At 30.8% G+C, this 25,463-nt stretch overlaps 1 protein-coding gene across 1 annotated transcript in view; it reads right to left on the bottom strand.

Annotated features, from left to right (window-relative positions):
* Nep2 (Neprilysin 2) overlaps positions 1 to 25,463 on the bottom strand; it is a 63,339-nt gene that overhangs the window by 32,190 nt on the left and 5,686 nt on the right. Inside the window, exon 2 of the mRNA XM_068768846.1 lies at positions 10,264 to 10,308. Within this exon, the coding sequence (XP_068624947.1) occupies positions 10,264 to 10,308 (45 nt within the window). The remainder of the gene's footprint in view (positions 1 to 10,263; positions 10,309 to 25,463) is intronic.

Below are 25,463 nucleotides of genomic sequence, written 5' to 3' on the forward strand. Positions count from 1 at the left end.
ACAACGGTTTTTGAGCAATTTTTAATGCTTTACGCTAGTTATTGTTAAATAAATAACATTGAAGTCATTTCTCGTGTATAACATTTTTTAAACACAGCTAAAAGAAATGATATTTTAGGACGATAGGTTTTAAAAGTATTACATTATTTTTTATTTTCAATAATATTAGATTGTTACTTTAATCTCAAAGGGTAATTGCAAAGTTAAAAGTGTACGGCTTTATAACACCGTTTATGGACCCGCGGATACTGGAATGAACACTTTCGATGTGTCGTAACTAACAAATTGCCTGGAAACATTAAAACAAGATCGTGTACTTTTTAATGTCATTGTTGCGAAATACTTTTATTTATAATTTTTATTCGTTATTTATTTCGCTGCCGTTTTTTTTTTTGATTATCACATACTTCAAAATCGCTTTAGAGTTTTGCCTCAATTTAGTATTTTTTGTTATTGATGCATACATCGATAAAAAACGAAGTTTTTAGTTAGATCGATTGCGTAGGCAATTATAGTTAATTCAACCAAGTTAATATGTAAGAAATAAAAACATTACCGTTTTGAATATCAATCAACTTCAATGAACACAATTATTTTATTAAGTCAACCAGTCCAAAGACATCTCGCCAGGAAGGAATAGCTTAGTATTAGAACATTCAATATTTACAAATACAGCATGTTTCACACAGTACAACTTTAACAATGCATTGCTCATCGTCTTTCTTTCAATCTTTGCTTAACGTTTCCGCGCGAAACCTGGTCATATAACTTTCTCAGACGTTAAAACTTTATGATGGCAACACTGACCTGGACCAACGGAACTGGTACCGAGCGATGACCCTTAATCCGGAGCAGTAAACGGGCAGTGTTACAAATTATGATATAACTTTATTACCTCAGTTCATAAAAGTTTTCGGAGCAAATTACGTAATTCTCAACGTTACAAATGTTAAAGGTTTTTGTTCGAGAAGTGGTTACGTTGTTCTTAAAAAAATAACTTTACTTCGTTGTTAAGGCATCTGTGACGCTTTCTTTTATCTCTTGTGTATTCATTTATTTACTCATACAATTATTAAAATAGAATCATACTATATAATATATAGACCATTTGTGCACGACACGAGAAGAAGAAGGCCAGAAGAGTCCAATTTCCGCTTATTTTTTTAATTCAATTTAGTGAAAAATAAACGATACCCAAGAATAAATATATCGTCATCGTTTCCGTCAAGACATTTCAAGACGGACACGACCCTTAGTAATGAACAAACATTCAAGAAGAACCCAAGAGCAATATTTTAATAAATATTACAACGGCATTGTAATGGTCAGATTAGCCAATGAATTTAATTCGTCGACTTAAAGAGTGTTATAACTATTAAATGCATATGTTTATCAAGTTGCGAATATTTATAATTATTTTAGAATTTCATCTCTGTTTCTAATAAACACACTTAAATTGATTGTAATAGTTAAAGATAACAATGGCAAAAGATTTCTTTCTTACTAGACTGTAGTAATCTAATAGTATAAATAACGAAACAAAACGTACTTCTAGGTAATCATTTTAGGTATTTTAGTAATATACAACGATTACCTTAAATATTTTGTATTAATTGTTTTCTAATTCATATGCCGCAAAACTTAACATAGTAATTTGATCATTTATTTTAAATTTCTGGTTTGATTACATCTTTACAAGAGTTTTTTACATTACATTGACCTAAAATGTAAAATTTTATCATAGTATTCTTTGTGGTTTTTGCAGCGAAAACTGTGTTGTTTTTATTATTATGAAAGCGTATTATCATTACCCTTTTTTTCTTATAACCACAAACTTCCTTGTGTCTTAAGGAAAAAATTTAAAAAATTACACTATCGGCGAAACCGTCCAAGAGTTTCATATTTACAAACATATATTAAATACATACATTAAAGAAATTGCCATTGAAAATCTAAATCTACCCATGTATTTCAGATAATTACTGCAGTGAAATTAAATAGCATATTTAGCTGTTTGAATATGATTTGACGATATCACGTTTCCGTTTTCACTATTATAATACAAAAATAGGAGCATTTTTAATCACAGTTGAGAATTACATTTGGAAGCTGTCAAAGGGAGTTACAAAGGAGGCAAACAAAGTTGGTACTGAACATGATTTAAAAACTTAGTAATATCGCTACTCGAGGAAGTTGAGATGTTTGATGCCGAGAGTGCAGTCGTCACACTAACATATTATTTGTCCATATGTGTGTCTACGCCATGGCAGTTAACGGTATGTCAAGTGCGACTTGATTCAGGATGTTGCCACCATCACTGGGGTCAATGACATTTAGATGTTTGTTATCTCTTTATGATGCGTCCTGTTAAACTATTCTTTACGATTAAGAAAAACCGGTCAGACCCGTTAGATATTCCGGTCCTCATAAAATCAAAGATTATTTTAGAAAACTTTCACACCATAGTGGCTTTTTAAATACTATTTCTTCCGCCAGTGATACTAATAATACGTATTGCAGAACAATTTTATATATATTTTTTTTAATAACAAACAATCATTACGTAACATAAATATTATCTTGCTTACACTGCAAGACTTGTATAATTTCTTTATAATGCTTTTTTCTTTATAATTTTTTTTTGGGTTTAATTACCTCTAATATTTGACAGCTAGAAAGTTGTTTTAATTTACTCTTTGGATTGTATTTAAAAATAAAAATGTTCATTTTATTACTTTCTGCCCGTTTTTTCTCTTCCATTATCGTGTCTAGACGAAAAAAAAATAGCCGAATTAATCAAGCCATTCTCGAGCTTTTCAAAATTTTGTAATAATGTTTTTTATTTACATAAGTATGTATCGGATATTTAAAGTAAAAGTTGTAATCATTTTAAATTATACGGGATGATTGGTTATAGGAGCAAAAGCTTTAAAGCTTCTGAACTTATTTCCGTTCACCGTGTGATCATTGTGAAACTTTATTGGAATTTGACAAGCCTAACTTTTTTGTACAAAATATGCAGGAACAGATTATAAATAATATAACTAATGTGATATATGTAATAATCCGAATTTTAAAACGCTTTTTCTTATAGCATTCCGTTATTTATTCTATATCAAACCATTGCTTTCTGATAAGACCTTCCCTTTTTTAGTTCATAGTAAATGTGGTAAGTTATTTCTATTAAAGCTGTTACAACTATAAACAATCTATTTATAAAATACATTACAAAAAATTATAAAAAAAAATATAGTAGCGTATTGAACTGTAGAGTATGGATTATAAATAGCTCACATCTAATGAAAGTGTATGTAAATGTTAGAAGACAAAATAGTACCGTATGAGGCAACCTTTGTTTTTGCTCATTCGGTTGTTCTATTGCGGCCGCTATAGGCCACGGTTCTCGTCATCACTGTACGGTTATTTGTTCAAACCGTCTTGAATATAAAACGCGCCAAGACCGCAACCGGTTTCACTTTGTTCGTTAACTACATACGACTATTTGAAAGTCGATTGTTTTTGTCAATGGAGCCAGTTGAGTGGAGAATTCATTTGTTTATAGAAATAATTCAAAAATAGAACGAGCATAAAAGCGTGTTGTCAGTAAAACACTTTATCTCATTTCTTTAAGATGATATAGTTATTATTAATTTTCACTCCGTCGTATCCCTTTTAGAAAGATTGTCACGTACTATGTTACTCCAACCGTACCGATCTTCAGAAGAGAGTATTTACGCCGATCTTTTGGACTACTGTGACAGCGAGCGTGATTTGAATCTAATCGGACCAGCGCATGAGTTACAGCCCCGCCGTCGCCATACATCCACTTTTTCGATGCCCAAAAATTTAGTATTATTAATTACATATTAAATAATTACATTTTATTTACAATATAACTATGTGTATATGATTGATAATTTAATTTAATATGGACTGAAAAAAAATCCCGATCCCTATTTGCATTTTTACTGTGCTTCTTTTTCTTCTTTATATATTATATATACAATATTACCAGTATACATACATATATATACAGTATTACCTCTATATACTGTATATATTCTATATACAGTATATAGAGGCCACAACAAAAACACAACCTTAACCAAGTCGTCGGTGCAACTGGTAGGGTGCTTACCCACGCCAACGTCGCTGCTGAAGCGCTTTGCACCTACTGCCACCTCAGCTTAGAGCTATGTTGGTGAACTTGATTCTTCTGCAGATCTCTTAATTTCTAATTCTTTTGAAACTCCGAGCATTGCTCTCTGGGGTGACCTTGATCCTTCTTATAAGGCCCACCATAAGTGACAACTTTTCACGGTTATTTAAAAAAATAATCGTTTTAATTTAGTTCTTTGATAATTGTCTATTCACTTTATTTGTTTTTCATAAAAAGGTTGAATATCAAGAAAATTGAAGTCGCTAATGTTAGCTACCATATAAAAACGTACCTATGCGCGCATTGTCATTAAGATTGCACGTATTATTATTTATTTGTTATGATGAGGAATAATAAAGTGGTTATTGACAATCCCTCTGTTTAAACAAAGTGATACGGCTTGATGTTTATGATTGTATTGTGAAAAGAATTGGAAATTAAGAATTGTCTCTGCAATGTTAAAATATAAACAACAGCTGAAATAATCTCATCAAAGGGATCCCTGCTTCTGATTTTAATTAAAATTATGTTTATCCCGCTTATAATTAAATATATAGTCTCCAGTACCAAAAAAGACTTCTCCGTTGAAATAAATAATGTAAATATATGAATGCTTTAACTTACATTATTGTCATCCTAACCTCCTTCATCGCTCTGACTTAAACACGAAGGACATGTGAACGAACAAGCAAACATTGCCATGGAATGATTGAAAAAGTTAAAAACGCATTCTTGAACTTGAACCTAACCCTTTTAGCGGTTACTATTTAAAAATCCTATTTGGAATAATTTACGGATATTGGTACATGAAAATAGTTAAAATATATTCTAATAATCTGTTCGATGATATTAAATAACGTGAACATCAACATCAACATCATCATCTCGTCAATTTAGTCGCAGGTCGTCAATTGCCATACATGTCCGAAAGATTTTCAATTTATTTGAAGCGGCTTTTATTCAGCGTCTTCCGACGACCTTCATTGGGACGTCGTAAGTTACACTTGTATAAATAAATTGTAAAAATAAATAAACAAATAAAAACAGATGTATGTATAAACTATATACTATATATAACCGTTATAAACTGTTTCCAATGTAAAGTCTCGTGTCTTATTATTACAGTATTTACTCAGTTCTAATTTATTATTAATTCCTCTGATTTATTGAATAAGTTAATCACTTGAATTGTAAGTATAGAAGAAGAATAATATGGGGATTTCCTGCCGGCCGAGTGACGTAGTTAGATTTTTAATTAATTTAGGAAATTCTCGAGTGAGGAAAACTACGAATGTACGACCGCAGAACGTGACGCGATTTGTTTGCCTTAACAATAAGCCTTGTTAGGAATCTGTCTGCTCACCTGTACACACGCTCACATTCAATTATAATGAGTTGGTATGCAAATGTGGGTAAGTGCGGTGACATTGCCTGTATTTATCACCACTGGAACCTTTTAATAATGCTTTGAATTAAATGAAACAAAGTGTAAGGTAAAAATATAATAAACATATTTTATCCATCTATATACATATAAGAGATATATAGAGAGCCATAATATTAACTTGAAAATTGACGGGAATGTTCCCTTTGCCTAGTGAAAGTTTGAGAATGCCGTTCCGTGGCCTCTTTTAGCGTCTATCTCTTCTGCGCAACAGGTGGCTTGCCCCTTGCGCTTCAACTTGTTAATCTGTTGGGTTAAGTCGGTTACTTTAGTTCGGATACAGATCTCTTCACTTCTGATATTTATGTAAATGTCAAATAATATAATTAAAAATTCATTTACTAAAATTGTAATTATTATCATAATACAATTAACGTTATTTAAAACAAAATTGAAGATGTCAAATTCCTGTATAATATACTGAGGTTTTTTTTTAATTTATAATTATCTGATATCGCTGCTGAGAGTCATTTAGCCCCACAATATGTATATAATTTGTATAGGACCCCATGAATTCATCATTTGTTAGTCTTAATTTTCAAAATTACAGAGTCTTATTCTTTAATTTTATTCACTTGTGCAGTTTTATCTTTTATTTCTGATATTGTTCTAAATTTGAAAAAAATTGCCTAACTCTTCTGAACGCAGGTACCGCAAAATATTAAGTACATTAGTTTGTGTAGTAGTGTAATTAATTTATATGAATAATTATCTTCGTTACGTAAGTTTGTTAAAAACAATTATTTTATACACTACTGTATTTCATTGTTAGGTTATTTTGTACTGTCCGGTAGTTAAATTGAAAATGTACGTTGATTAAATAAAATTTATTGAACAAAATTATGAAATGCTGTTACTGAATAACAAAATAATTATGATACATACATTGTAATAAATATAATTTCATTGTTTGAATTTTTAATACTTAGTAATGGGTTCACTTTAAAATATATTGCCTTTGTTTGTGTGTTTTGTATATTTAAAAATTCTCCGGTTCGTGTGCCGATAATAAAAATTTGATTTCCGAAACAAAAGTTGTTACTTTTGTTTTTTTTTAATAATCTAACACATGGATGCACAGACCGGTCGAATACTGATGGCCCGTCGACAGCAAAAATTACACTCTTGTACATTCGAAAAATATTGAATTCTATTCCAGAATAAAAAAATTTAATTACCAATACTTCTGGCGGCCGACCCGCCATCAGTTCATGATTTGCCCTAGTGGCCTCTACTCTTAATAAGTCTGTGCAACCATTAACTAACACTTCACATTTAATAATATAAGAGAATCATAATCAACACGATAATGTGGTATAAACTGAGATCTACTACTTGATGATAATATATAGGCACTTATGCAAAAGAATGTCATTTATAAAACTTATTTCTCTTCGCTGTTTACTTGTACTATTAAAGATTTTAAAGCTTGAATAAATATAAAAATAGAAGATGTATTTATACTAGTGATTTTTATCTTTGTATGCACTGACTCATCAAGCTATATCTGGCACGATAAGGGTCAGAGACATGAAATTTGGTAGAGATATCCGTTTCAAAGTCTCCGGATGCAGGCAACGCAATATCGATTATTGTACCGATCTTTTGGTTTTAAAGTTTGGAAATACTGGTTAACCCAAAGAAGTTGGTTTTCACACAGAAAGGGGAGTCACACACTAACCGTTAGCGATAAGTAAAGGTATTAGTATAATACTAAAATTTCAATTGCAAAATAAGGATATTATACGGGCCACGCGAAGCGTATATAGAAACTTGTTTATTTATAATGAATAAGTAAACAAGTTACTATACACTATATAACTTTTTCATAAACAAGTTGCTACATACTCTTTTCTTGCTATGTCCATTTTAAACTTTCTAATAGATCTTCACGCCTCACCGGCGCAGTGAACCATGTGACTTGCACAACTTATTACAACGTATTACACAATCCATGAAAGCAAACTTACATTAAAATCATTAAACTCAGTTCATTTAACAATCGCAAGGTTCCAAGTTTCCATTGTTATATGTGAATTTATTTCTTAAAATAATATACCATAAATGACATTATATTACTTTATTTTATAAATTAATGTCCTGTATTTGATTTATGATCTGACAAGAAAAAAGTTTCATGAACACTCACTTTAAAATCAATTATTGTTCGGTATTTACATTGAAATTTTTTATATAAATATTATAAGAACATATTACAAATCTAAATATTTGCATGGGAAATATTTCAAAGCAATGCTTTAATAAATTTAAATACGCCTGTAAATGTATCAAAACTCTTTTTTTATTTCATTAATGAGTCAATAAACAGCGATTTCTATTAAGGCAATACTATAAAATCTATGTGAAGGAAGCAACCGTTCGTTTATAGTTTTGATTTGATTAGATTTAAATATTTTTTCTTTCAGTTCACTGGGTTTATATGACAAACTATGAAAGTAGAATGCAAAATGGTTAATTGAACTCAAGGTGTTAGCAAAGATTAGCTTGTAACATAAACTAGTATATTGTTAGCTTATATATATAGCCTTCCATAATGTTGTTTAATACGATTAGTTAGTTAATTAATTGCCGATTGTCCATGAAATGAGCGACGGCCCAGATAATAAGACAAGTCAATACCATGAACGTATACATAATCACTCTACAGTTACGGAATGATATATATTTATGTTTGGTATATGGTAAATGTATATGGTACATTTACAATTTGAGACCTTCCGGATAGTTTCATATTTTATCGTTTTTATGTTTGTCAATAGCCGGAATAGGATAGTGAGTATAAAAAAGATTGATATTCAGCAGTTAATATAATTTTATCAATGTGAAAAATTAACTTTATTGACTGTTAATCCAAACGAACTTGTCCGGATCAATTAGTGTATATTAACATATAAATTAATATGTCATTTATATAGAAAGTCCAATCGTGGGAATCACGTTTCTCAACTGTGATAAACTAAATTAAAAGAAGAAGAAATATATAATTTGTGTAACCAATAGATATAAATATATCAATCTGTCCAATTGTTTTTGAAAGACTGTATAGATTGGTTATAAATTAAAATCTTTCAAAAGAAAAGGATGTTTTGTCTTTTAATTATTATAATGAATGAGCGATAGTGTAGTAAGAGTCCGTGAGTTCTATTTTTTTTATTATTTTGACCTGCATCCCAAGAAAACAATCTACAAACACTCCATTCACCTGCTCTATATAAATAGTCGCGGTTAATACCTATCGTGTGGCATTCCGAATTTTCGTCAGTAATTTATAGTCTGGCACGATCTTGAAAATATAAAAATAACTCGATAATGTTACGTTATTTCAGAAATTAAACCCTACTTAAACAATTTCAAGTAGTACTGGTAATTTCAATAGTAATATTTTTGTATGTGAAATATTTTAGTTACTTCCAGACAAGCTTTCAAGTTATGCATCGGCAGTAGCTCAAGCTTTTGATCTTTTGATTTGAAATAAAATAAATTCTATCTCTGAATCGTGAGCATGTCACCGGTGCTCTAGGTATTGTTATTAAATATATTTTCAATATAAAATCAATTGAGAAGGATTAATGATATCTGAGATCAAAATATAAATAAAATTATATATTCAAATAGATGACGCGGTGGCTAGCAATAGCTCAGTTGAAACTCTGCCAGAGTTTTATTGTTGCGAGGGAAAAATTAAAAAAAAAACTGAAAACATGATACGCGTCAATTACTACATTTTAAGTGAGCGCCATTCAACGTTACTACTACATATTACATTTAATGTATTTGTTTCTAAATTTAAATTAATATACCTCGATCAAAATTACAACATTTTTTTTTACCACTAACTTTTAAGGTGGTTTTTACTTCTGCTCCGATTGTATACAAAATACTGACGCAGGCAAGTATCTTAAACTTCTAATAGTAAATGCATTAAATAATTATCATGTACATTGTAAGAACCGTCTTAGACGAGATTGATTCTCTGAACCCTTTACCTATTGGTGTGCACTAAAGCATATCTTATTATCTTTTGTTTCTAGGTTTGTATGCATTATTCGTAATATACAAAATACATTTGAAATAAAACTGCGCACTTTCCGTACGGTTCCGTATACTCTGTAGGTTTTATCTTAATTCCCATTACAAAGGATTAAAAATCAATCGATAATAATTATGGGATAATAAACGAATCGCGATGATATTGAGTTCATGTTGCAGTATTTTCGATTTGTTGCCGTATTCACTGAATCTGCTACTTTTTAATAATTCACATAATTGATGTTTTTTTTTATTTAAAACAAAGCAATGAATATTCTTTACTAATTTATTTTGTAAATGTTGGTTATTATCATTGGCTGTGCATCAAATTTTAAAAGATAAAACTTATAAAGAAATATTTATACTCTGTAACACATTCTAAAATAAAAGTCAGTCATATATAATTAAATACGATTATGTTACGATGTTGTGATTTTCCTTCAAGCTTATCTGAAAATAAAACAATGTTAGTAGTGTTAGATATAAGCATTATTTTTAGTTCGCTAACGAAATGAGCAAACGTCTGATGGCTATTGTCTACGCTCCTCCTAATACATCTTGTTATTTGTGAAATCGCATTGCAATTACATTGAAATAAAAATTCACTCACTTATCGCGCATGTTGTAATTCCTTGCTACGTATTCCGGATCCCCGCTGTAACAAAAATAAAAAAAAATATTCATCAAGTATTCAATCAAAAAAATGCGTTTAGTACTGTGATTTACAATAATTCAAAAATAGAAAGTTGCAAAATATTAAATCTTTTTATAAACGAAAACGTATATGTAGAATAAAACATATTTTCTCACTGTAATTTTCAATTGCACGCTTACAATCGCTCAACCACCTAAGGCAAAGGCTGTGCTCGGTACTGATATTTATGACAAACTCTCTCTCTCTCTCTTTTATGTGAAACCATCACTATTACTTTACGAAATATTCATTTAGTCATTCGCGATACGTTCTGATAATTTTGACAATTGGATATTGTCGGGAGATTTAATGAAAAAAAGCCATACTACAAACTCAGACAATGGTACTAATCCCACAAGGCAACAGTGATGAAATGATTTTAATTAAATTTTATTAAATTTGTTAATTTAATATTATATTTCGTCGAATAAAGTTTACAATGAGAAAAATTTTTCATTATGCTCTTTAAAAAGATAAATTATGGTTCCTCAGTCGACTGATATTTTCTCTGAGTATTTATGTATATTTTCAAGAGTTAATGCCACCAAATTAGGATACTGTCCGTATTAAGATGTCATAACAGTTCAATGAATCTCACTCAGCATTGCTATCAAATGTACATTTTGTGTTGAAAAAGAAGAAGCTAATAAAAACGTCGAGGAGATTAAATTTTCTAATGAAGCCTCTCAGAATAATACGGAGGCAATGGAAAATATTTATTTCAAGTACGAATAATTGAGAAAAACACAGCACGTTATAGAGTTTTTAGCAAGAAAATTAAATAAAACATTCTTAAGCAGTCATTACGGCTCCTCAACGTCTTCAAAAATACAAATTGAGATATAAATACTTTTTTACTAATGAATACTTTAGAGTATAATAATGAGAAAAATACATTATATATAAATAATGAGATATAAATACTTTCAAACTTTCCTACTCAAAATTTATAAACACAGAAATTAATTGTGTTCAAAAATCGAAGTTTCGCTTTAAAAATAATAATTAAAAGCATGTAATTGAAAATAATTTTAAAATAAATATTAAAGAATGTATTCGTAGTTTAATATAACTAAAACATTAAAATATCGAATAGAAACCCAAATGTTATTTACAATTTAAATTTCAGTACAAACAAATATAATCCTTAATTAATGCAAAACATCATATTAGCTTCAATAACATTAATTAAATTATACAGTTCAAGTATGAGTCTACTAAAATATATCATAATTAACCATTGTGCAACCGGCAACCAAATTCTGACTGCGTTAACGAGAGATTTATATGAAGTTACCCATTTCCCTCTAAAACAAAGAACATTTCCAACTTTCGACGTTTTTGCAACCAATATTGCTAACAGATACATTGAATTTTATTTATAATTACGTAATTTTTGTTTCTGTTTTAATTAAATTTTGTTGTAAATATAACTTTCCGAATTTTTAATGTTATTGTGTAGATCAGCAATTATTTTTCCTGAAGATATTGACGAGACTTGATATAAAAATCGACGGACTGAAAACCTATTATACTTATGGCTTACTACTCTGCCCGAGGAACTTGTTGAAAAGAGCGTTTGTATTAAGATTCGTTAAACTACCTCTGTCGGTCTTATTGTAAATCTAAGGTGAAGGCCTATTTTGAACAGCGGACATCCTACAGCTGAAATGTTGATGACGATGATGATGAAACATTGCTAATGAGTGGAAATAAATTCAAAGCTGCCATTGTTAGCACTCTATTGAAAGGTGTCCGACGTGGCGCCAGATAACGTCTCCGTGAATTATGAGGATTCAGAACGGTAACAAGGCGTTTCCTACTTTGGACGCATAATTCGTTTCCGTGATTAAAGTTAGTTAGTACGTGTACACGTAACTGTGCAACAACTTTTTTTTTTATTTTAATGCAAGTTTTTAACCCGGTTGTATAAAAGGCAAGCACAATTTAGATAGAGCCAGGTGCACGGAGGAGAATCACGCTAAACTAATCAGGTGAAACAGAAATATATCGACCTGGAGTCACAAAGCTTCTGCATCCAGTGCTCTGGTATCTCATACCTTATAAAGCGGTAAATACCAAAGGCCTAACAACACTAGCTAATGATAAAAAATAAGATTCAAAGTATCAAAGATAATCGCTATAAAATAGTAGCTAATCAATTGTCACTGCTCACAAACAAGTTTCCAGAGGATAGACAGCACTGATCTCTGCGTACTGCATTGTGATCCTCAACTCGCCTGCCAGGCGTGCGGATAACGGTATATCCCCCCAATTTATATCCCTGGAGTAGGCCTGTGCCTTGTAGTGAGTGTTTACGAAAATGACGATGACAGCGACAAAGCATCATCATTCATCTTCACATACATTTAATAGTCGTAGCACATCAACCGCTGGACAGAAGCCTCTTCATTAAATATCCAACAGGACTGGTTGAAAAAGGCCTGCCTCCAGGGTCTTGCGCGAAAGTTTAATTAAAAGAAATTTATAAAGTTAGTGTGTATGCATGTTAAACATATTTATAAATAGCTAAATTTCTTCAAATCATCATTTTCTTAAAATAATAATTCCTTGAGCCTCTTTGTTGAAGATTAAGTCTTAAGTTTCTAATTTCGAATCCCAATGATAAAATGTGTGTTTTATATAGCGAAGTATTTTCCCCGTCTAATAGCAAAAATCCAACGATTCACACCGGGGGGGGGCCAAGTGTGGGATTACGTCCCCTTTCCCTGTCTAAGAAGAGGATTATGAATCAATAGAGGGAACATTACAGGTAAAATAGTACGACAATATAAACTTACTTAATTCTTACAATTTTTTCCTTCTTCTTTTCAGAATTCTTCTTTCAAGAATTTTCCTTTTTTCATTCCATTCGTTTATATCGTAGAATAGATCTTACATAAGCAATGTGTAGACCACAATAATAACGGAGTTCAAATAATTATATAAATAAAATATGTTTTTAAAGTTATCACCTATTTATTCATCAAAGTAGCGGTGTAATTAAGAACGATTACTCCTAATACTTAATTTTCAATTTCACAGCAGCACTTTATTAATAACGTGATTATATTTTCATAGTAAAAGTGCTTAATATCAATAGTGCGCTATTTGTGTTTGAATACTGTTATATTATTGTTATAGTACTATTTTTTTTATTTTCTTCTCAATTTCTGTGATTTTTCTCACGATAAGAAATGTCTACTAGCGTTCACGAAATTTAAAAAAAAATGCAACCGTGGTCAAGTTCTTTTCGATTTACTCTTAACAACACCCTTGGTAACCCAGTTTTATTTATTTTAAAAAAATTTAGTCCATCAGTGGTTGTAAACATAAACTTTTATTATTGTAGTGATACAATCTAAAGAAATGTTTTATTAGTAACCCGTCATTTAAAGACGATTTGCTTTTCTTACAAGCGCTTGCCAAGTCGTGACCGGGTTCTCAAGTATGGGAGTTCTACTTTCTATGTAATTGTAGAGAAACAGCGGTAATGCCTATGTTGCCTACTTCTTTATATCTCCAACGAATCTGTATCACCCTTTTAGGAGAAAATGTTAAGTATGATTTTTAAAAATAATATTATTCAAAGCTTATAAAGTGGAAAATTGTGAAGTGAGAAAGCTCCATTCGAACATTTTACGAACATGTAATGTATATATAAAGAATTCTGTGATGTAATATTGTTTAAAAAAAATCGTACCCAACATTTTCCCTAAAAAGATTCAAGATGCGTATTTAAAACATATTGGGCTATGCAATATATTTAAGGTACAAAACATTTTAATAAAAGTGTAAAATAAGATTATTTTGTACAATAATCCAAAATCAATAATAATGCCGTCTGCCGTCCACGTATTTTACAAATTTAAAAAAAAATTATAGTTGTTATAAGTTAGCTTCATCTATGATGAACGCTCCAAGATTTCGATGCGCGCTTGCTATAAGTTATTTTCTCTGAGAAATTATCGAAGTGCCTCCAAAGAGTTATTAATAGGCAAGTAAACAAAAGCAACAATGTTGGAAGTCTATAGTTTCGCATGAGCTGGTGTAGAGTGTCGTCTAACTTTACCAGCTTGTATAGTTATCAGTCAAATAACTTTTAATACTTTACAGAAGTGTCTACTTCTTAACATAAACACGGCAAACTTTTATGAATTGCAAGATGAGAAGACTTACGTAATAATATAAAACCTACATTTTACGTCTGCTATTTTATCCAAATAGCAATTAAATATTTCTTACTTCAACTCGTTAAGAGTCTTGGCATCTTTTAACTGCCAAAATAAACCTTGACACAACCTTTAAATTATGCTATCGCTTGTACATCTATTAAAAGAATGGGCTGAGAAACTTTTAGTTTTTATTAAATAAAAAATGTCGACGTCTCATGTGATCTCAGGCCATTGCTACCGTCGTAATTCTAAAATAAAAAACAAAACAATGTTATCGCACATAAGTGAAAAATTAATAAAGCCCGCATAACAGTGTATCGATTTGCATTATTTTCTTCTAACAAAGCCGTTGAAAGCTTTTTTATTAAATTTTTTTAGTCTTCTAATGTGTAATAAAAATTGGAATTAAAATTATATGTCTTTATTAGTTGTCTCGGCGTGTTTCACTTGGTTTACGATCTTGTAACTTTTAAAATAATTCCTTTGGAGTGTTTTAACAAAGTACAATTGAGGTTCATCATAATTTCAGGCGCAAGACGCCCACAAATGGACACAAGTCACCTCTATGGGTATCTAATAAGACTGGTTGAATGCGGATTGCGTTCAGCGTTTCCAAGGTGATATTATGAGCTATTAAGATCAAAATCTCATTATTTGATTCAACATATTTTTTTCCTAGTCACATTACTGATAAACTTTATCCTTATTAGTACATAATTTGCCCGTAATTGTTATTGGTCTTGTAATATTTCCACTCGTGGAACATAAGTTTCTTCTGAGAATCAGAGAATCACGCAATGATTAACCCCGCGTTAGATATCATAAAAATTATTCCAAACTATCCGCCCCAACAAGCTTCGCTCCACCAAAAGCTATTGGCGTGTTAAAGTTTTATATAGAATATTACATAATTAGTAAGAATAACCAAAGAGTTATCATTTACTGATTACTATACAAATAAATAAAATTCTAGTGTCTGTTTATAACGTTTAAATAACAGATTTTTACGTAAATTTTATGTAATACCTAATACCAAGATTACATTTTTTTAAATTTTGTGTGTTTGTCTGTTTGTTCCGGCTAATCTTTGAAATATATCTGGACCGATTTTGGCGGGACTTATAATGGCAAGTAGCTGATGTACTGGAGCAACTTAGACTTCTTATATTTCAGAAAAATAGATAAACAAAAAAAAAACTAAATAGTTTAAATTTTTTTGTTAAATCCATCCATTAATGAACGACGTCGCGGGCATTACTAGTGTTTTAATAAAAACGACAACTTAACATATTAAAACTAATTTTTCTGCTTTGTGTGCTTGGTTAGTAATAATGTGATTATAAGTATTGACAATAAGGAAGTTCATATACACGATATTTCTTATGTCATTTAATCGTCCATTTTTTTTGTTTTGATTGAAGTCTAGCGTTTGGCAGTTAGAAATATGTTTTTAATTAACTCTTTGGTTTTTATGACAAAAGAAAAGTTTGGTTTTCGTTAATTTCCCAACTTCATTTATTCTTTCCGTAGATCTTCCCTTTAACCTAAAGGAAAATGTAAGAAAAGATAAATTGAACGAATATTCGATATTCTTTCGAGATTCTTTTAAATAATATAGCTTTTAAATTGTGCCTTTAAATATTATACCAAAAAGTCTTCAGGGGATTAAAGATTATGTATATAACATTATTTATATAAGATCATTTTTAAGCAATATGAAATAAAGTATATTTAAAATAAATTTCAAAAGTCTTAGTCGCCCTGTATGTATCACTTGTTGAGCTAAGTTGCGGCGGAATTATAGTACTAATCAAACATCAGGTCACCTGTGCTTATTTTTTATTATACTCGCATGAACAAGCATTTAAAGTACCCGAGGACTTTTATTTATATTATCTCGGTATCGACTTATAGTACGGAAAATTTGATAAAACGCATGAAAAAGTTATTTCTTGTTTCATGATCAAAATTACTCAAAATTAACTCTTGTCTTTTGTAATTTATTCTTTAAGGTATGAAGAAAGACGTTTACATGAATATATCGATACGCACCAGCTTCTTAACTATAAAATCTTGAATATAAAATCGTACTTTGCATTGGCCCAGTAATTACCCTAGTTACAAGTTATTCGTTTAAGATAAACACAGATATAAATTACATATGAAACGACTGGCCCGACACATTGTAAGCGAGTTGGAATAAGCACTGATTGAACAAGCAGATTTAATTAAAGTAATTGTTAACAGGAAAACATCTGGACTATAAGGTTACACGTGCCTGCTCTTAAGATGGATTTACACTGGGGATGTTTTGTTAATGTTTAAAAACGTTCAACAGGAAGCAATATAACATTTATGACAATCAACGTTTACAGTAACCATTTACATATTATCACTAAAAATTTTCTCCTGTAATGAAATGCAACTGTCGTACTATTGATAAAATTTAGATGTAGTATTTACATTTTTCCTTGCATTTATATTTATATCATTATTTATTTTTATTTCACAAAATAATTGTTTCATTTGGATGAGACCACCGCCCACAAGGTGGACAGATGACCTTGTAAAGGTCGTTAGATGACGCTCCATATAGGCCACATACAACTTGTCTCGTTACAAATCTATGGCAAGGTGTCAAGCAGTAGACAACCTATGGCTGAAATGATGCTCATGGCGATGATATACTCCTAACAACTTTTCGCATAATACAATTACAGAATCTTTTGCAATCGAATGTGAACATAACAATATAAAAACTATCACAACGTTTACTGTTAATTTAAATAAAATAAATTTTGTAAGTAGGTGAAACACTTCCTTACATTAAATGCAATAATATACATTACATAATTACGTTTACTTGTTCAGCGGAAAGAAAATATATATGCTGGAACGGCATATTAAAAAAATATTATTGAATAGTCTCGTATTAATAATATAAATAATTAATATAAAAGTCACGACTAATAAAATTTTACTTAATAGTAGTTTTTATCCATGGGATAGATATTATCCATAAAATGAATAATTTACTAAAATAATTAATTATGTTACGAGGGTATAAATGTTGGCTCGGCAATAATTTTTTCGTATTAAATAATGTCATATTTTTAATAGACAAATGAAGTTTAGTTCCGAATAAATTTAAAATAATATTTCCCATTGTTCTTTCAATGCAATAAGAAGATAAGTTATCAACAATGCAAACGAGTATTCTCTCTATTGTCGCACACAATAATTTGCAAATATTTTCATGCAAATGCAATACACGTGAACCTTACCTTACCTTTAAAAGAGAAACAGAGTGGAAAATCTGATAATATTATATTAAATGAAACAGAATACAAGCTCAGCATATTTTATGGGAGGATAATGCATATGTTGGAAATATTATTTGAACCGCTCTCTTCACTCATGCGGTACCATGGCTAATAGCTTGTAGTGGATTTAAACCACAGCAAAATGTTGATTTACAATTTGATAAATAAATATACACAAACGTGCATTTTGGTGTTGACGATGATAAGTTTTTTTTTTTCATTTTTTTAACGAAAATATTGCTTTAAATGGATTAAACACAATTTATTTTTTCATTATCGAAATATTTTATTTACATTTACAATCAATATTAACCATGTACCAATTCGAAATACGTATGAACTTTTTCCTACCGTAAATTTCTAAATATTAATATAAAAAAAAATCACAAGATAGTATTATGAAATTAATGTTTTGCTGCATTACTAATATTATATATTATACATAAACTTTAGATAACTCCATTGAAAAATCCATAAGTATTGAAAAATAATATATCTAACAGTAATATTTTGGTAAATAATATCAGTGCGGAAAAAATTCCAATCACAGAAATACCAGACCGCTAATCTTTCCTAAAGGATCCAACAAATAGTACTGGTGTTGTTGTGAAAGTGTTTTCGGAATGATCTAACTTTTAGAACGGATAGAATAAACAGCACAATTGGCCTACATAAAAAAAATCAGGATCATGATCGTAGGATAAAACAATTAGACCTTAGCATGAGTTTACGTCTACCTTACCTCAATAATCATCAGTACTTCCTTTTGGTAGGCACATGTATGCAAAGACATGTTAGAAAGAAAAATCTGATCGTTACGCTCACGTGATTTCAATTTTCCTTTATGATTCTAAAACATGGACACTAAAGATGGTAGATTCTTTTCCGCATTGCATTGATGCTTTTCAGATGTGCCAAACTAATGACTCTACGGGTAAGTTACTGCAGATCACTACTAAACTCTACCATTCGCCTCAGTTAGAGCTTGACAGTTTTGGACCTCTTGACAGTTAAACCAAGACGTTGTAACCGGCTCCAGCAAAATAAAAGGCAAAGGATTACATGGACGCAGCCTAATACGATGGTCTAACCAAATCGCATTTGATGCAACTGTATATCATCGCAACATTGATGGCTAACAGACAGGATGGTGACGTGATTTTCACTACTCCAACAGAATTGAGGAAAACAAAGCAAGGAGGAGTTATTTAACAACCGCAAATTCGGTCGCAAATTTAATAATACTACAAGGTATTATTGTGTGTTTAACAAAGTATACGTAAGATTTCTATCGTCATCATTATTTCAGTCGCAGGTCGCCTCTTGCAAGACATAAGTCTCCCCATAGATTTCCCATAACCACCGGTAACGATAGGTTTGCATTTAGAGTATTTGGACAACTTTAACAAAGCCCGTATGTCCATTTTGTGGATGTCCTGTGCTGCGTTAGTTGGTTTGTAGGTTCTACTCTAGAACCTTAGGTAGTCCCTATAATGGCGATCAGTTCTGCGTATAATGTGGCCCACCAACTACCATTTTAGCCCGCCATCCACTGAGTGATGTTGATCTGCCTCATACCTGATTTGATCTTGTAGAGTAATTACGAATATAGGCCACTGCTTGGCTCTAAGGTATGATTTTAATCATTCAAAGTATTTTCTACTTGTGTTTTTTATTATAAATTGTTACAGCCGATCTGTTAATTACATATATCAAAAGGAAACATTCAAAAAGTAAACCATATCTCTAATTAACAAGCTGGACTTTGCTTTCTATTCCACTATTCCATTAAACAACTTTCGATGTGGTCGCTTTTTAACGGGTAACTCCTACTAATGCAACCAACACCACCTCGATGTTTTGAGATAATCGTGATATATATATTGTAACTAGTAACACTAAACATTCTTACTTTAAAATTTCGTTCCCTTTTACTACATACAAAAAAGCTGACATGAATATCCTTAAATATTTAAATGTATATAATTATTAATCTACTACTAATATCTTTTTCGAATAATGCTAATAACTGGTTAAAAATTTAAAAAAAAATCAAAAACTCATAACTTGATTATGTTTACGAATATATCGTGTTAATATAAAGGAAGTAAATATAATTAAAGCTAGAAATATGCATTTTGATTAAAAATAAACAAGACATTGCAAATAAAATACAAGAGAAAATATAATAGATAACATTACTGGATATGTAAAACTCTTGTACTTTACTATCAAAGAAGTTAGGCAGAAAATTTTTGCAAAATTCATAATTGAGAAAGAAAAGGAATGAAAGGGCACTGGGTATTTAAAGCAATGGGAATTGATTAATAAAAACAATAACTGTTATTAATATATAACAAACTATCAAAGCGAGAGTGTACTGAGTGTTTTCAAAACCGAAATTAAAGTGCTTTGAAGAGCGTATAATTGAATTTTGAACATGTTTAAAGTAATATAGAATAATTTATCAAAGGTACAATTTACTGTAATCTTTTTTAACGGTGTTGTAGAAGAAATATCATAAAATGCCGGTTTTGCTTAAAAATTGAATTGAAAATGCGAGGAGAAATAAGTATTATAAAGAAAAATAAAATGTATTCGACTTTTTTGCCTCTTGATCAAGAAAAAACGAAGCTTTAAAAATCAATAGCTTTTCTTATTTTCATTCATTTAATGAAAAAACATTGAGTAAACAAACATTTTAATCATTGTTTTCTAAAATAAATAAAAACAAAGTAATTTTCTTTATAAATTCGTTATAGAAACAGGAGTGACGACGTAAAGACTAATGCGTTCTTAATTTAAGTTTATTTCAATTCGTATTACTAATAACATTCAACGCAAATTGCATCCACATACGTATCTCCTTTGCAAGCTCTACAAATATTTGATATAGAACTTTTAGCAACTGCGTACACATCTTTGTAATTATCCTACCCGCCACTTGATAACATAGGGGTTCAAGTCAATGACTGTTAAAAACGATTGAATAATTCGCAATATTTCACATGCGTGCAGTTGAGTCAACAGGGACCGGTTTCAAATGCGCTTAAACTCGGCCAGCGTAGACACGTGCGATATTATGGATAATTACATTGTACCCAGTCGTGTCATGGCACCGACTTATATAACTTATCAATTCGGTGTATCCATTAGAACTGCAAATTTAATAGTTTTTTTTTTCTAATCATTGTTAGTCTTGAGAATTTAATCAAAACTTGCGACATCGACTATACAATCTTCGTGATGATTATGAAAATGTAAACGTTATCAAGATCGAGATGAATCATGTGATATCTATAAAGTGTAACTCATTCATATTACAAACATTTACGCTTCAGTATTTACATATTTTTAACATCTTGCTTTATTTTTATTACATACAGGTGACTTAAGCTAATTGATGCCGCACTAAACTAGGTTTATACACTTAACAACAAATTGAAATCTACGTAGTAAAAGTACATAAGCGATCGGGGGCATGTAAAAGAATAAAAGTGAAATAAATTTTTATATATAAAGGAATAACAAATCATTCAAATAAACAAAACTGTCAAAAATTCTACTAACGTTATTTGGTTTCGTTCACTCGTTCAGTCGTTAATTCGTTGTTATTTGTTTTATAAAACTAGTATAAACTGTTGTGTATGTTTTACATGGACAAATAATTCGGTCGACTGCGCTTTTTTTACGCTCACTCATTTTATATTTAATCTGTGTAAATAGTTTGATCACTGGAAAATTAAATCTGAATATTATTTGTGGTTCGAGATTGATTTAATTAATCACAGTCATCGTTTCTGCTTATTGACGCACATTTCAAGGTATAAGCCTTCCCCAAATATATCTATGGGGGATGTAACACAATCCACACGCTTAGCAGGCGGCCTGGCGTTTGCAGTGTGGTATTACCTATGTTACTACACTGCGATTTGTGTACCAACGCAGAGGGTGCTGCTGCCCATCACCTGGAAACTAGTTCGTAAGCAGTTGCAATAAAGTGCATAATGTGTCAATCTACGCGACCTTCGATCTTTTTGGTTACATATTTAATTAATTAATTCAAAACATTACATTTTTAACCCCTTAACATGTTAATTTATAATTTTTAATAAAATATAATCCGGCTTGGGTCAGTTCTAACGGTTGGTTGTATTTGTCGAAAGAATAATGCCAAAATACTCCGATCGTATAAAAATTAGAAACGATTTTAGTTCCCCAGGAATGACCAAGAGTGTTACAAACGTCAGTCGGGTTCAGTTGGGTCATTTTTTGATCGCTTATAAAGAAAAAATAATAAAGGATTTAAACTGACTTTTGAAATTTATTATGAGATAATGCAGAAGCATTACACTAATGTTGATCCTAAAATAATTTAAATTTCTCTACAAATGAGTTATAACGCGGTACTCTGATATATTCGGAAATACTAAGTCCCGTGTTGCACGCGATTTGCACTAATAACCCTTAAATAATACGCTCTTATACTTTGTGGTTTTAATCACAGTTCAAACTTCAGTATGACTTTAGTATATATGCGTTCTGCAAATCTTGTATTCAATTCTTGCTCGTTCACTTAACTTCATCCTATTAGTGATACGCAGACAACTTTGTTCAGGTATGCATCACAAAAGAAGCCTGTGCTTTCTGTACAATAAACGTACAATGGAAATCGCGAATATAACTTCATTGTAGATACCTTGTGCTCGAGTTTTCTCTTAAAGCCTTTGCAATGCGATGTAACGTAGATAACATATTGTATTGTTGTTTAATATTGTTACCTTTTAATACTTAAGTGCGTACAAAGGTTGTGAGTATTATTATTACTCCGATACAATACGATATATCACAATGATCTTTTTACAGCTTTGTTAACATACTAACTTATAGATATCAAGAGATAAAAAGAATACTATTGTTTTTTTTTTTTTTATCGACTATGTTATTAATACGTTTAATAAATAGTGTATAAGAAATAAAACTTATTGTGTTGTAAAACTGGAGTAATAGATTCTGTTCTGGTGTATATATTCTAAGTCGCAATCAGAACTGGTAACTATGAACGCGTGGCGTCGTAAATGGACATGAGGGCTCATTACTGTCGCCACGGAGCGAACACTTAGGCGCTCCCCACAACGGATATGCGCGATATGTTACGGAATAATGTTCCAGAACACCAAAACGTTTTAAATGGACCGTTTTATTGTAACAAAATTTACGTGACTTTTTTCCCTAGGCGGCTGTGATACATCCTACTTATTACCATGCAACTATGCAATATTTTAAATTACCTTCATTAGTTTAAACAATTTATTATAAACATATTATTAAGTATCGACGGGAAAAGGTCAATGAACTCATAAATAAATAATTTTTAGTTAAAATATTCAAATGCAAATAGTCATTTCTGTGTAGTAATTATAGTGTAAAACGGACCAGTATATATATACATGTGTATACATACATTTTTTTTTTCACTAAGTCGTCGCGTTAGTACGCGGATAGGCTATTATTAAGACTCATTTCTTTTGTTTGCGATGACATACGTTATTCAATCTGTCCTTAAATATCTCGTGTGAGTCTCGTCAAGCGCGCTATCTCTCGTCTAACCTGCCCCGACATATCTTGGGTGATGGTTAGCAATTCCACATTATTTTAAACGTATCGAATGCAATGTTGAAGGATATTAAAATTTTACAAATTAAAACTAATATTGGTAAAACGAAAAATTCTTAACCACTGTACTCCACGTTTCAATAACCTTCATCGGTCATTCGTTTGAATCGGGCGCAAAAACGCATCGTTTCAAAGAAAACCTAACTAACAAAAACTAACTTAATCTCAACTAATAACAACATTCGCTAACAAAGTAATTAACTTGAAACCTGTCTGCGGTTGCGATTACAACGAGTTCAAGAATATATTTTTAATAAAAAAAATTTCCGTCCGTCTTTCGAAATAGTACTGGAAAATATCTTCCACTAAAAATTACATTTACGGCACAAATATGTACCGAGCTCGGAAGTTACTTAAGACGTGGTTTTCTATTTTATGATATTCTACAAAACATGTTAAAGCCAAATATTCAAAATATTAATATTTTACGTTATAGCAGCTATTTACAAGGAAAAATTTTTAAGACTGATATCATCTAACGAATAAAAAAATCCACACAAGCGGATACAGGTTTAGACAAAAATTCTTAAGCGCATATTAATGAATTTTCTTTTAAATAAATTTAAATAACTTGAAATATAAAATAACAATCTTTACAAAATTTAAATAACATTTATTACAGATTACCATTTTTGTATATTTATGCCATTTTAAAATTTATGGAAGATTGTTGTGTATTGTCTCATTTTTTTACTCTGTGGATAGTCCAAGACGTAGTTGGTAGACGTGAGATATGCGGGGCGTTCATCTTATTAACGTGCCGCGAAGAGAGTCAATACCGACGTTTAGCTATTGGGATCTACAATTGCTTTTGATACCCACGTTTTATCTGTTAAGGCTCAAACGCGACGCCTTTCAAACAATTGCGACGCATTAAATCGAATACAGAGCGGTGGTTGCCCAGCGGTAAATGTGTGAGACTTGCGAACGTAGATCGCAGGTCTGATTCTCGGAATACAAACTTACATAATATAGACTACCACTGCTCACAAAAAAGTTTCCATAAATTGAGCAGCAGCGTCCTTTGTGTACCATAATACCACACTACAATCGACAACTCGCCTGCCGCCGGCATTGCAGTGGGCATCTATGGGTTTAAACGTCGTACGACGAAATCCAATATTTTGTAAAATCCGGCAAGAAAAAAAACAATTCGGCTTTTCGTAAATTGAATGAAAACCATTCGACCGAGAACAAAGTCTGTTTGGAAGCAGTAGATGATCATACAACTATCCCTTTTTTTCCTACCTACGTGATGCTAAGTCAAATTTTTAAATTCAAAACTTTCGTTTTGATTTTAATTTGATGAACGACCGACTTAATCATTATTATCGTATCAAAATACTGGATATCTTTGAGCTCCAAAATACTGAAATAGGTATTCCTAAGTAGGTATACTGAAAGTATTTAAGAAAAAAAAAAAAAAACGACGGTATCGAACCAAAGTTACTGGGTGACTTTGTTTCTTCTTCTGTATACAAATATAAATACTCTATGTAAAATATTGAACGGCTAGCGTTCAATTGAATGTATATCTATAAAAATAGCTCATAAATTAGATGTAAATTGTTTTCTTACATTAGCGGCTGCCACATTACAGGTTAGTAAATTGCACGAACAATCAAAAGAGTGTATTCATAAAAGCTGTTTTAAAAATACACAAGAAATATTTTAGCGAAGATTTAAAAAATATCTACGTCTTATAAGATCAAATTTTAAAATTGACTTTGATAATAATGCTTTGAGTAAAATTACTTTAAGAGCGTTTTTAATTTGATTCTATAAAACCATTTTAAGTTTAGATATATAAGAACAATATTCAAAATGTTGATAGGGCATACTAATAACATTTATATGTATGTACGTTTACAATCCCGATATCGACCTTCTGTTAGCATTTTTTTGATAGCAAAAATCTATTCTATATAAATATCTATTTGAA

Source organism: Battus philenor, unplaced genomic scaffold (genome assembly GCF_028537555.1).
Source record: "Battus philenor isolate CCGP_79_NKW_IND1 unplaced genomic scaffold, ilBatPhil1.0.hap1 SCAF_1, whole genome shotgun sequence".
Lineage (NCBI taxonomy): Eukaryota > Metazoa > Arthropoda > Insecta > Lepidoptera > Papilionidae > Battus > Battus philenor.